The sequence below is a fragment of the Polypterus senegalus genome, chromosome 6 (genome assembly GCF_016835505.1).
Source record: "Polypterus senegalus isolate Bchr_013 chromosome 6, ASM1683550v1, whole genome shotgun sequence".
In the NCBI taxonomy this organism is placed as follows: domain Eukaryota; kingdom Metazoa; phylum Chordata; class Cladistia; order Polypteriformes; family Polypteridae; genus Polypterus; species Polypterus senegalus.
This window is the reverse complement of record NC_053159.1, coordinates 191707207-191720464: the sequence shown is the minus strand read 5'-3', so window position 1 is coordinate 191720464 and position 13258 is coordinate 191707207. Positions and strand designations below refer to the sequence as shown.

The window sequence follows — 13258 nt, the reverse complement described above, 5'->3', positions numbered from 1 at the left end:
GGACGGACGGGGTTGACTGGGACAGGGAAGCTGTACCATCTGGGACCAAATTACTCCATGGATCTGATTGTCACCTGGTAAGAGGGAAAGGCAGACCAGATGAGGTGCTGAGCTGGCATGGAATGGGTGGAAATTGACATCTTCAAGAATTTATTGAAAGCACACGTTTGGGGTGGCAGGGTCCTTTCATCCATTTTTCTTTGAAAACCCTAAAGTTGGCTTTGCAGGTCGGTCTGCTGATGAAGACTTGAGAAAGACTGAAGAGCTGTAAATATGATGGCACTTTGGCACCACCTTATATCGATGTACGGTAATTGGAGCACATTGGGCTCTGCTGCTGTTTTCAGTTTTAGATGCCATCTAATGTAGGATAAATGTCACAAATGAGGTGCAAGGCAGGACACAGACCATCCTGGGACACACAAGGCCAAATGGTTGGGTTTTGAGGGAAAATTAAGATCTGCGTAGTGAAGTAAACAACAGACACGGGTAGAACATGAAAACCCCAGGTGTGACGGGGAACAGGACAGATCTGAACCTGGTAACACTGACGCCTGCACCATTCTTTAAATCGGGCATCTGCCCAATGAAGAATACAGTATAAACGGAGCCATGAAAGCAGTTTGGTGCGATTCCTGCACTTGGCCAGTGATGATGAAGCTGCTCCATTTGCTGTGGGTGGCCTCCCACTTTATGATGTTAAGGTTAAGATCCTCCCTGCGAGGTCTGGTCTGCTAACCTGTCTCATTTTGTTTGTCTGTGGCTCACTTTTAGTTGGAAGAGGAACTCGGATGGCACGGTGTGCACAAGAGCAGGGAAGAGAGTGATGCAGTACTTCTTAATAAAGCGCAAGGAATACGAGCTGTGGGCATTTCCAGGGGTGAGTTAAACATTTCAAATGAATTTCTTTGTGATATGGCGCCTTTCACACCTGATGAAACGTGTGTTAAGAGTGGCAAAGTGATTTTCAGAATGTCACACATACCGTGCCATAGCCAGTGCCCTGCTGCCCAGACATCCACTCTGTGCCCCCCATGGTTACCATACGATCAGAATGTGGCAGGACAGATCTGATGAAAGTTGAACGACTGACTAATGGCAGATAGACAGCATTCTGGTGCCGGCTTGTGTCAAATACAGTAAACTATTTTGAGATCTCTATTAAAAAACATGGACAGAATTATGAGAAGAGGAAGGCAAAGCTGGAAAAGCAAGGGTTCAACAAATCAGTAACCAAAACGAATAGAAGTTAACATAATGCAGACAAAGGCAGCCATTCTTGGGGGGTAATGGGGGCTGGCTGGGTTTGGGGTGGGGTCTACCTGAAAAAGCGGCCATCATTAGGTAATAAAAAAATTTCAGATGGCATCATAGCTACCAAATTCAAATTGTCAGAGCTGAATGCACCCTCTTGGGCACCAATATGGGGTTAACAACTCAACTACTGCTTGTGTACGTGGGTGCTGGACTTCATCACAGGCAGTGAGGGTTGGTAACTGTTTCACCATCAACACAGGAGCTCCACGAGGGTGTGTTCTTAGCCCCCTGCTGTACGCCCTCTACACCCATGACTGCACGGCCACCTATTCCTCCAACACTAGCATGATGTTTGCAGATGATATGGTGATACTGGGCTTCATTACGAACAACGATGAGACGGCCTACATGGATGAAGTTGTGAACCTGACATTGTGATGTCAGGGAAAACTGCCTCCAGCTCAGCGTCGGTAAAACCAAGGAGCTGGTGGTGGACTTCAGCAGGACTATAAGCCCCTCATCATTAACAGAACTCCAGTGGAAAGGGTGAACAGTTTTAAATACCTCTCTGAGGGCCTGACATGGTCTGAACACATCCAAGTTCAGACCAAAAGGGCAAAGCGGAGACTCTACCATCTCAGACAGCTTAGGAAGTTGGAGGTCTCTTCAGGGATTCTAAAGACTTTCTACTCTGGCGCTGTGGAAAATATCCTGACACAGAACATCACATCCTGGTTTGGAAACTGCTGCGTTCAGGACCGTAAAGCCCTACAGAGAGCAATCTGTGCAGTGGAACGCTGCTGCAGGTCATCTCTACCATCTCTGTGGGACATTTTACACCAGAAGACACAGGACCAGAGCTCTCAGGATTATCAAAGACTCTTCTCATCCCAGCAATAGGCTGTTTCATCTGTGAAAATCAGGCTAAAGGTTTTGTGGCATCCTGGCCAGGACAGAGAGACTCGGGAAGAGTCTGTTAAATCAGAAGATGCCATCTCATCCACGACCCTCCACATACTCCGACTGGACTGTAAGTTGCACCCTGATGTCTACCCTTACCTTGTTTTGGAATTGGTCTGTCATTTAACTCTGCACTTGTCTAATAATCACTGCACTACTGCACCGTAACTCAGCGGTTCTCAAACTTTCGGATTTCGCCCCCTTTTTCTACCTGTTATAATTCTGTGCCCCCTACATAATAGATGAGAATAACCCAGGATACAACTGACACCGGTATAACACTCGTGCGGTGTCGCCGTGTCCGATCCTTTTTACTTCCATAAGATTTGCACGTGTTTGGCTAACTTTGATGAAATATTTGCGATTTTATTTTTTTTAAAGTGCTTTAACTGTTAAAATGCCTTGTGTGGTTTCTGGTAGTAATTCTAATCCCAAAAACAAAGAATAAATGATTTATTCTTATTTAATTCTGTTATATAAAGAAACGATTAAATATGTTTTAACTATTAAAAATCTCGTACACGAGGACACCGATGAAATCGATCTGCGTGTACAAATATTATACCGCTGTTAGTTGTATCATGAAAATAACCGAATACGCAGTACATTATTGAACTCAATTCGGCAATATTGACTACGCTGCCAAGGTGGTGCAGGTGATCTACTGGTACCCGAATGTTGGCGACAGATACCGATAACGTCTCGAACTTCCTGGATTGAAAATACGCGACTATAAAAGCAGCAGCTGTGGCGCCGCCGCTCGTCAAAGAAACAAACTTCAAATCGAAAAGGAGCTCAGAGCGTCTCGATATCTCGAATATCAAACCAGACCTGATATAGCGGGCACATATTAGTCATGAGATCGATGCCTTAGAAAGGTTTTATTTTAACTTTAGTTATATTTGTGAATTTCCCCTTGGGATTAATAAAGTATCTATCTATCTATCTATCTATCTATCTATCTATCTATCTATCTATCATATAGTGCCTTTCATATCTATCTATCTATCTATCATATATCTATCTTCTATCTATCTGTCTTTTATCTATCTATCTATCTATCTATCTATCTATCTATCTATCTATCTATCTATCTATCTATCATATAGTGCCTTTCATATCTATCTATCTATCTATAGTGCCTTTCATCTATCTATCTATCATATAGTGCCTTTCATATCTATCTATCTATCTATCTTTCATATCTATCTATCTATCTATCTATCTATCTATCTATCTATCTATCTAATGCATTCGTTGTGATTTATATGCTTGCAAATTTAAATTTGAAATAAAAATGTCAAAAATTAATTTTGATGTCTTGTTCATTTATTCGGGGGGCGGGGCGGGGCGCCCCAAAGTATGAGAAACACTGCCTTAACACTTAATTCTACTTTATTTCACTTAATTTTACTTATTTATTTATGTTCTATTATATTGTCGTCTTTCAATCTATATGACTTTTTGTTAAACTGATATTCTTCTAACTTGGCACAATTTTTGATAAGCAGATCAGGATGCATTTCACTGCGTGTTGTCCTGTATAACTATATATCTATATTACTAACCGAAGGCTGTATGCACGGATGCCAGAGACCAGAAGCAAGCCGTGCACAATACAACCGCCGCCCGAACGCGAACGCGCACACCAGCGCATATACCACCATCGTTTAGTACTGTAGATCTCCAAACCGGGATCCGTCGCCATGGTCACTTCAACGGCTTCCCAGAGTCAGTAGGTGGCGCCCAAACAACACACCACAACCTGTAGGGATCTCCCTATCGGAGCCTGCATTTGGACATGGACAACTTTATGATGCCTTTTCAAGAGTCCGGCGTTCGTGTGACGTTAAAGTGAAGGTTTTAACAACTCCATACCAGGCAGAGCTGATTCAAAGACAGGAAACCATCTTTACCAAAAATGTTGTTCATAAGGACATTTTTGATTAACTATGTTGAATTTACCATTTTATGATTTTTTTGTTTCTAGTTTACTTCATTTAAACCTTTGCACTCCGATATTTTTTTACTTATGAGTGCAGCAACTCAAAGACAATTTGGACTTAAATGATATAACAATTAAATTTCAATTTTAGTTGTAATAAATTGGTTAATTTTTTAGTACAAATATATTTAAATTAAAACTTTCCCAGGACGCTCCCACTCTCCATGATTTTTCATCCCTCCAAAGATCGGACGGAACAGAAAGTGGTTGCCATTCTTGGATTCTCGAGGGGTTTACTGGTGTATAACTAACTGTATGTGACGAATAAAGGATCTTGATCGTGATGCCATGTCGTATTTCAAATACAGTAACTGTGACACAATGGCTGTGTTCCTGCTTATTGTCCACAGAACACAAAGTGACACCATGTGATCAGTGCCCATAAAAGTTGTTAAATGTTTAATCTGGAGACCTAAATAAGAAAATTGATACCATGCTGGCACCCAAGAAGAGATTTTTTTTCTTGCCATAATGACAGCAGAGCCAAAGAGAGACAAATCACAATTTCCATATCCTAATAAAGAGTGAATGTTGTTTTTCTTCCATGCAAGCCCATTTCTCACATAAACATTAGTAACAGTCAGTCAGTCAGTCAGTCAGTCAGTCTCCAGCCCGCTATACCCTAACACAGGGTGTCACAGGGGTCTGCTGGAGCCAACACAGGGCGCAAGGCAGGAAAGTGGAAAGCAAAAAGATCAAAAATATGTGTATTGTTAATAAAACAATAATTCTCATTCAAAGCTGGGTGTTGTTCTCTGAGGCGTATACTGCCAGTGTCAATGCTTTAGTAAAGCTGAGAGAAATCGATTCTTCACAGTGCTTGAGGTGAGACAGTGTGACGATTTTCAAAAGGACGCTCCAACTGGTCACTTTAACTTTTGTCACTTGACTCCCCGCGCTGCATAAAGAATAAAGTGGTAGAGAGAGAAAGAATCACAACTTTCTTAAAAGTGCCAATTAAGCCAGTGTTTCAACATTCAGATTTTATTATTTGAGAATTCAGTAAACTGCAATAACAGTTAAGTCACACAGATTCATTATTATTATGAACAGATTTGTATTCATTATTTGTATTTTTATGGGTGACGGGGCGGAAAAGAAATACTTTGGTGAACAGTCCAGTTTGAATTGTTTAGCCCTACAGAATCGCCGAGGGCTCCGCTCTACAGCCTGCATCGTCCTTGTGATATTCTGTGGTGTCCTAACGGTTCTCGATGGTCCGACAAATGCGTCCTTCACACTACCAGCAGAATGAGGTTTATTGAACCATGTGGCATGCGGCTGGGGGTGGAACCAAGCCAGGACACCCAGGAGGACCAGAGGAGGGCTTGTGCCTCCTCCAGACCACGAGGGGGCGACCGCCCTGGTTGTGTTGGGGGCCCAACCCCGTAGGGACCCGTGGCCACCACCAGGCGGTGCCCTGGTGCCTGAAGAACCCTGGACCTCGGCACTTCCGCCACACCAGTAAGTGCTCGGGGGGCAGAAGACTGGGGACACCCGGAGGGGGTGTGTCCGCAGAGGATTGCTGGGAAGCAGCTGAAGCCCATCCGGGCCACCTCCCTTCGGGTGGAAGAGGACGGAGCTCGGAGAGAGGAGTGGAGGCGGCCAGAAGGAAGGCGTTTGGAGACTGTGAGGCCTGGACTTTGGGGGATCGGTGCTGGAGGCACTGGGTTGCACGGAAATAATTGTAAATAGTACTGTAAATAAAATGAGTGTGTTGGGTGAGAAACCGTTGTCCGCCTGTCTGTGTCCGGGTCCAGTTCCACAACCGCTTTCAACCACATTTAAAGCCTGAAGCTACTTCTAAAGTTATTGCAAGACGTCTTTGTCCGAGTCACAGATTTGTGGCTGTAACAGTGAACATGCGATGTGGCACAGACCTGCTCTCCATGACATACACCACTGCTGTCACAGCCGGACTTCTGCATCAGCTAACGTAGGCCGCTGGGCCCCTGAAATTAAGTAAACTGTATTGAAAACGTGTTCTTTGTTTCTTTTTAAAGAAATATTCCTTCCACTAGACTGGCATGTCCTTTCCTCTTTAACTGATTTATCGTCAGCTCTGGGTTAACTCGTCCACCGCTTGTTGCAAACACGCCATCATACCCGAGTGTAACTGCTGGTAATGGTGGAGTGTAGCAGCAGCAGCAGAACTGAACCGAAAGCGTTGCCACACAACCTTATGGTGACCCGTCACAAATGGGTCACAAGTCATAGTTTCAGAAACCCTGGTCTGAAAAATAAAAATGTGAATTGGTTGTGCTGCCACCCAGTGTCCAAAGTATGACATACTGAGCCCTGGTGCCATCTTGAGTCTAAAATACGGTAAATGTGCTGCGTTGTGTTCAGAGAACAGTAAGTTACACCCATTACTTTAATTGATGCCATGCAGTGTTAAAAAAAAATAGTAAATGTCACAACGTGGGCTTTAATGGCCCTTAATATTAAAAAAAATAAGCCAACCTTCTCAAATGTACACATTGGGCTTTGAGCACCTAAAGTAGAACACGCACTCCGCCCTGGCCCTGTTGACCTCTAGTAGCCAAAGAATAAGGTTAGAGGAATCAGAATGTTACACAATACGTTGTGATGCCACCTAGCGTCCAAAGTGCCACAGACTGAGCACTGTTCTCATCTTAGACCTGAACTTCAGTAAATGTGGCACAAGGGGGCTCTCTTGCTACATCTTGTCCAAAATGATGCCACCTAGTGGTCGTCAACAGTAAACCGTAGACTTGCCATCTCACTGTCTTGGGTGTCCTCTGCTGGGGGAGGAGGGGCAGCTTACAAAAACAAAATGGCACCTCCAAGGGGGCACTGGGGCTGACCTTCTGACGGATGTCCTTGTCTTCCTGTTGTGTCTCGGCAGGGCCTGGTGCAGCCCGGTGAAGCCTTACCCTTGAGGCTGAAGGGGATCTTGAGTCCATTTCTCCAGAGGCAGATCACGAAGATGCTGAGTGGCGGCAAGGAGGTTTGATATTCTCTGTCTGTCTGTCTTTTAGGATTCCAGACTTTTCCTGTTTCAGGAGGGGTGCTCGTCCCCCTTTGTGCTCTCCTGCCCAGTCTGTGATTTACACGACGGTGATCGCAGGTCAGGAGTGAGTTTGCAACTCTTGGCTCTTCTCACCCGACTGGTGTCTTTCAGGTCTACAAAGGCTACGTGGATGATGCCAGAAACACAGACGAGGCCTGGATTGAGACCACCGCCATCAACATTCACTTTGAGGAGGACAGCGAGGTGCTGGCTGATCTCAAGAAACTTGTAAGTGGTTTTTTTTTTTTTTTCATTTTATTTGGCTTCCCAATCATTCCTATGAATTACCAGAAGTACGGCCAGTGTGTACCCCAGCTGTGCTCTGCCTGATTTCTGACCTTGGGCTGGTGGTTCAGGGAGGTGCAGACCCCAATTAATCTGCATTAGAACTTTGAGCATTGCTATTTCTCTGTAGCCGCCCCAAGTCTGTATGGTCACCTTCGGGGAAGTTTTATTTACTGTATTGGGGACATCTGAGATTAGACTGACCACAGCTGAAGTAACGGGCATCCGCTGCATTTCTGGACTCGTAAGGGATGATGTGGTGTGGCAGGAACAGGCTGCCCCCCCCATCATGTGGTCCTCCTTTCTCTTGTAGGACAAAAGAGACACTGAAGCGGAAATCGCCACTGCCTGGCAGGACGCCGACCGAAAGAACTACCTCTATGCCACCCACAGGGACATTCTGCAGAAGGTGGCCGAGCAGCACCAGGCGCACTACTGAGCCACAAGGTGAAGCCGCTCCGGCCTCTGCCCTCATTCTTTGACTTTGGCAATGAGGCGGTGGCATAGCAGAAACTGCATGGACTTCAGTTGGGTTCAAACACAGGGTGAGGCTCTCTTAGGAGATGCTTGTGACGCCTGGTGAAAGACCAAGTGCTCCCTGTTGCCAATACCCTCACCCATGTGCCTACGCTGACAATCAACAGATATGCCCGGCTTCAGTTCTCTACGGCTTTGGTACCTTTTAGTTTATGTAGACAGAGTCGCCAACGCTCAGTACTGTTGCCCGTGCAAAACCAAAAGCGCCTTTGCTGGCCCCAGTTTGTCTTTTAAATATATTTATTAAAGCGGTTCTTAAACAGGGGGATGAGTTCCACCTCATTACTGCTCGCCATCATGAGTGGTTGAGCCATACTCTGTAAATGGAGGCTTGTTTTTAGACATTCAGTGGTCGCAGGATCCAAATGGTCATTTCTGGGGAATTAGACAAGAGCTGGTAGAGGAGCAGTCCAGCCGACCCCATGTTGTGAATGTGTAGACCTCCAGAGAAGGTGATGTGGCACCACGGTGCCCCCATTGGCTTCAAATGTGTGCCACACATCCTTCTATCGAGTGGTGCCCCATTGTGGTCTCATTATTTTAAACCATTCCCTGCAATCTGTGCATTATTAGGTGATCCTGTGAGGTCTCCTCTGATGCTAAATCCATGGCAGAACGAGTATTCAGATGTACGCATTATTTAATGTCTTCTGGAGTGGAGTGGAGCAACAAGCTAAAATCGGAATGCCCTCAAAGAAAGAAACTAAGATATGAATAGAGCACTTGACCGTTTTTAAATGTGAGATCTTTGTAGACATGCAGCCCAGGCCCTTGATGAAGGTGCTAATGATAAATAACATCAAGTGCAGGCTGAGCCAAAGGGATGAACTGAAATGGAGACCACAGGAGTAAAACTGGGCAAGGAAAGCCAGTGGAAGATGCGGTAGTTGAACCTGCCAGCCTCTACCACGGCGGAAGTGAGAATAGTGACAAGACACGAGGTGCTCATCCGACGTCCTTGAGATCTCTCAAGCATGCTGGCGTTTCCAAATGTCCCGCCCAAGCTCTTCTGCAGAAGCACAAACAAACGGGCGAGGAGGGAGATCAGAAATGCTGTGGTTAGCCATGGAGTGCAGCACATGAGAGAGACATCAAGCTCGAGTCCGTCCAAAAACTGGAACAAGTGCCGCCCTGCTATTGGCTCAGAACTGGCAGAAATGGCTGGCCTTGGGCCGTGGAGAAGTATTATCAGAAGTGGTCTTCATGGAAGAGTTGTGACCAAACAGCTGTTCTTCCAAGCGTCCTGCACCAGCGCTAGTCCAGAAAACTGGGGAAAAAAAAAAAGAGACTAGGACTTGACTGATGATATCGGCTGATTTTTGGCCTCCGCTATCGTTATTGGCACACATTATCTGCTTGTTCTCCTGACTGATACTCACAATGACAGTAACGAGAACTGAGCATTAACTCTGTATGCACTGAACAATTCGAGGGGCTTCAAAACTAAACTCCACAGGCATTCCTCCATCCCCAGGACCTACCACATGGCACGTCTTTACAGAAGACCCCTCAAATCGTTTGTTTGCTTCCCGTTCACGAATGTCCTATTAAAATGTTGTAGTCCAAAATGTGTGTTCCCCTGTTGTCTTCAGAGCTGTCAACATTTCTGTGCCACAAGGCAATGACAGAATCAGGAGATAATCAGGTGTCAAAAATAATGAAGCCGAGGTCCAAACCGAAAGATCAAAAACTGTAAACCTAAAGCCAAAGTTGAAAAAGGAATCGGGTACCACATGTCATGATTAGGGCTGAAAGTTTTATGTTCTTTTCCTGTTATGGAAGCCATTTTTGTGTATCGTTGTCAGGGTTGCTTCCCGCGTTTCTAGGGGCGTGGTCTCCTGGGTCGTGACCTCAAATGAATCCGCAGGCGGGGCCAAAGGTCTGCCTTTGTCATTGAGCCTTATGTGATCTGCGGAACAAACCTTCTCGGATGTTTTCAGTTTTCTGTGATTTTATTTTTCATGTCTTGCCTGGTTTGTCGACTTCTTGCCTGACTATCGACTCTCACCCCGGTTTTGGTCGCTTCATTTTATTTGTTTGTTTTTGCTTTTTGCACACATCTTCCAGTTTAACTTAAACAAGTTATCCCTTTTCCTGCTGACTCAGGACACTAAAGAGTAGAAAACTGCAAAGAAAGTTTTTCTTTTGAGAAATCCACAACCTCGGACAAGGAAGTGACCCCAGGGAGTGACTTTGTAGCAGGGCTACATGCAATGTCAGCTCTGTTTGTTCAATGCTTATAAGTGTTGTGCTTGGCCGACTTTTTCCTGATATAAAATTTAAAATAAAAACACACCTGAAGATGTTGTTCTCTGCATCTGCTTGGACCTCTCAGATCACAGCCCCTGACCATTTTCTCGAGGTGGAGATTTACGGTTGTTTCCAGGTTCCATATACGAAAAGTGAAGGCCGTGAATTTCATGAAGGAGTAAAGGAAACCTAAAAAGAGAGATCTGTCATAACAAACGCTGTGTCACTGAATGGAAAGTCGGATCGTCGCCTCTCATCCCGTCGCACGTTTTGGACTTTTCCTTTCTCCACTCCCCATGGCTGCTGGACCGGTGAGACTGTTTTGGTTCGTTTTTTTTGGACTGTGTCCCTGCTGTCACTTCATCTGCCACTTGTGTTGGCTTCCATCCATTTCCCAGTCTGTGCAGTTGCCGTGTGTTCATGTCGGACTTTGTGCAGGTATAGGATGAGCGTTTTGTTTCATGGTTAAGACGAGGGAGGTTGAGTCCGTTTCATGTTCTTTTTTTGTTTCCCCTCTCACTGTAAATATTTGTATCTGCACTGGGATCAGGGATTTCGGTGTGTGTGTGTGTGTGTGAGATGTTTCATCCTCTTTGACTAATTTAATTGTTTTTGTCCATTAACTTGGGAGCTTGAATGGACAGCAGATAAGAAACTGAAGGCTAGTACGGTTTGGAGTGGCCGAGTTTGGACTTTGAGTGTGTAACGACACCATCCAAGTGTGAGTGCGGACCCTGTGAGCCTTACAGTCGCCTTGTTCATGACCTCCCGACGTTGCCATTAACACCTGCTAAACAAAATCCACTTAACATGGCATCTCCTTTCAGGATGCCATTTTGTTTTTCATGAGAATGCAAATAAATAAACTTTAAAAGAACTGCAAAAAACAAACTATATAGCTGGTCAAAGCTCACAAATGTATGAGGAGATGAAACATGAAAAATCGCCACCAGTGCTGACAGAAATGGCCACAGCACAGCCTGCTCGGAGCGCCCCAGAGCTGGAGGTGTTCACTCAATAACTAAGATCGCCGTTGTTTCAAACGCCAGACGTACGTTCAGTAAGAGAGAGCAGAAGTTGACCTGGCAAACAGTTGCAGCTGTGGCTCTGATTACCGCAGCTGGAGATGTCGACGCCACGTTCAGGTCGTTGTTCGGTCTGATTTTTTAATTTTTTTTGTCCTAAATCCCTGAGCCGTTTGCTTCCCAAAGAGCAGAGGTTTGTGTTTCAAAGGCGTGTAGACTCGTCTCCGTAAGTTCTGGTGACTGCTTGCTTGGACGCTTTGTTGTTTGAACATGAACACATTGGGGTTGAGTTGGACTTGCATTTATTGACAAAGTGCCCGACCCTAAGGTGATATCCAATGAGACCATCGGCCAAATAAATAACTGAATGAATTCATTGTTAAGTGATATTGGAGTTAATTCAATAGACCAGCGGTTCCCAAACTGTGCGGCCGGGCGCCACGACTGGCCTACAGGGGTTCTGCAAAATATTCCAGTATTGGACATAACAACCAATAACAAATCCAAAAATAATTAAAAATATATAGAAATAATAATAATCGCGCACTACCCGACCCCTTTTCTAAGTGAAGTGTTTCTCCAGTGCTAGGAATAACTGATGTGCCACTGACAGGACCAACCGCTATTGTTCTGAGAACAGACCTGAATGAATGATTTTTTGTGATGTATGTTTGTTTGAATCTTTTCCAATAAAAGATTATTGCTGGTTCTTAACAATTATATTAATTTAAGTGTACAAAGAATATAAATGACTTTGAATTGAATAAATTACAATGTACGACAACCTCAATTTGAAACGGTCAATCGTCACAGTCCACTAAATCGGAAAAATTGGCCTTGTTTTCAACCATATGGTGCACCTCTGAGAGGAACTGATTAAAAACTATTGCAAATATTTGAGTTAAATTTTTTTATAACTAATCGTGCCAATCCACCAACTGTGTATAGAACTATAAACTACACCAGGGTTTAACTTGGGGCGCCATGGAAAACTCTGGAAACATTAAGTGGGTTGTGAACAGAAAAAGTCTGGGAAAAGCTGGAATAGACGGACGGTTCCAGAGAAACTTGACTCGGGGCTGTAATGAAAAGTCATTTTATTTTCGAGAGCTGCACACACACAAGTAATGCGCATTCCTTCCTGGCTGCCCACATGTCTACGGAGGTTGGTAGCTTCAAAAAATAAGAAGTGGTGCGTCTTTTGAGCTTCCCTTCCAGCTGAAGGCCGCGCAGTGCTTAGCGGTGCTGCTTCCCTTTGGACTCGGCAGATTCTCCTCCCGTCTTCCAAGGACGAGCAAAGGCACACGTGAGGAAGGGGAGAGAAGGGTCTGACGAGGATACGCTGGTGAAGGGGGTGGGTGGTGTCAAAATGAAAATGGCGGACGTGGGGACAAGAATGTGATGATGATCTGGGGTATTAAGAAGGGCGGGGGTTTGTACTCAAAGCAGTTCTAGTGGCCGTGGACGGCGGGTCGGCGCTTCATTGCATGTTCACTTTTACCGCATTACCAGGCTTTAAATTTTGTGTCTTTTGATGCCACTTTTGATTCTTTGTTTTTTTTTTTTTTAATGTTGATTATGTGCGTCGTTCTTTATTTTTAGTTTTATCCATTTACTTTCCATTTGTTTTTTTTTGTTGTGGGGTCATCCGTCATTCCCTACCAGGACCCTCCCTCCACCCTGTAAATCCTGGAGGGTCTCCCAGATGTTCCTGATGGTTCATTTCAAATGCGCTCGGGAGTTTTGGTGGCTTTCTAATGCGCTTTTAATTTTTTTGACCTTTTGGATATGTGATTTTTCTGGCCCGTGTTTGCTTGGCATTGTCTTGTGGTTTCTGGTGAATCCTTTATGCCTTTTGTGCTCTACAGAGCTTCACTCTTTGACAGAGCATTTTTGTGGAGATAA

General features: G+C 44.7%; 1 protein-coding gene across 2 annotated transcripts; it reads left to right on the top strand.

The window, feature by feature from the left end:
• Window positions 1-6: 6 nt before the first annotated feature.
• Window positions 7-12472, top strand: LOC120531918 (transient receptor potential cation channel subfamily M member 2-like). Of its 2 annotated transcripts, none has more exons than XM_039757780.1 (5): window positions 7-77; window positions 775-880; window positions 7092-7193; window positions 7368-7484; window positions 7855-12472. In XM_039757780.1, the coding sequence occupies exons 1-5, from the start codon at window positions 58-60 to the stop codon at window positions 7978-7980; spliced, it is 471 nt and encodes a 156-aa protein (XP_039613714.1). In that variant the 5' UTR covers window positions 7-57; the 3' UTR covers window positions 7981-12472. The 2 variants fall into 2 exon arrangements, with proteins under 2 accessions (XP_039613714.1, XP_039613713.1); XM_039757779.1 differs by lacking the exon at window positions 7-77 and adding an exon at window positions 110-674.
• Window positions 12473-13258: the final 786 nt, after the last annotated feature.

What these genes read in the sequence shown, in the direction of transcription:
- LOC120531918 (XM_039757779.1), top strand. Translation starts at nt 613, where the DNA reads ATGAAAGCAGTTTGGTGCGATTCCTGCACTTGGCCAGTGATGATGAAG. An exon ending in AGCTGTGGGCATTTCCAGGG is followed by an intron (nt 881 to 7,091) that starts GTGAGTTAAACA and finishes GTGTCTCGGCAG; the next exon opens with GGCCTGGTGCAGCCCGGTGA. An exon ending in TGCTGAGTGGCGGCAAGGAG is followed by an intron (nt 7,194 to 7,367) that starts GTTTGATATTCT and finishes GGTGTCTTTCAG; the next exon opens with GTCTACAAAGGCTACGTGGA.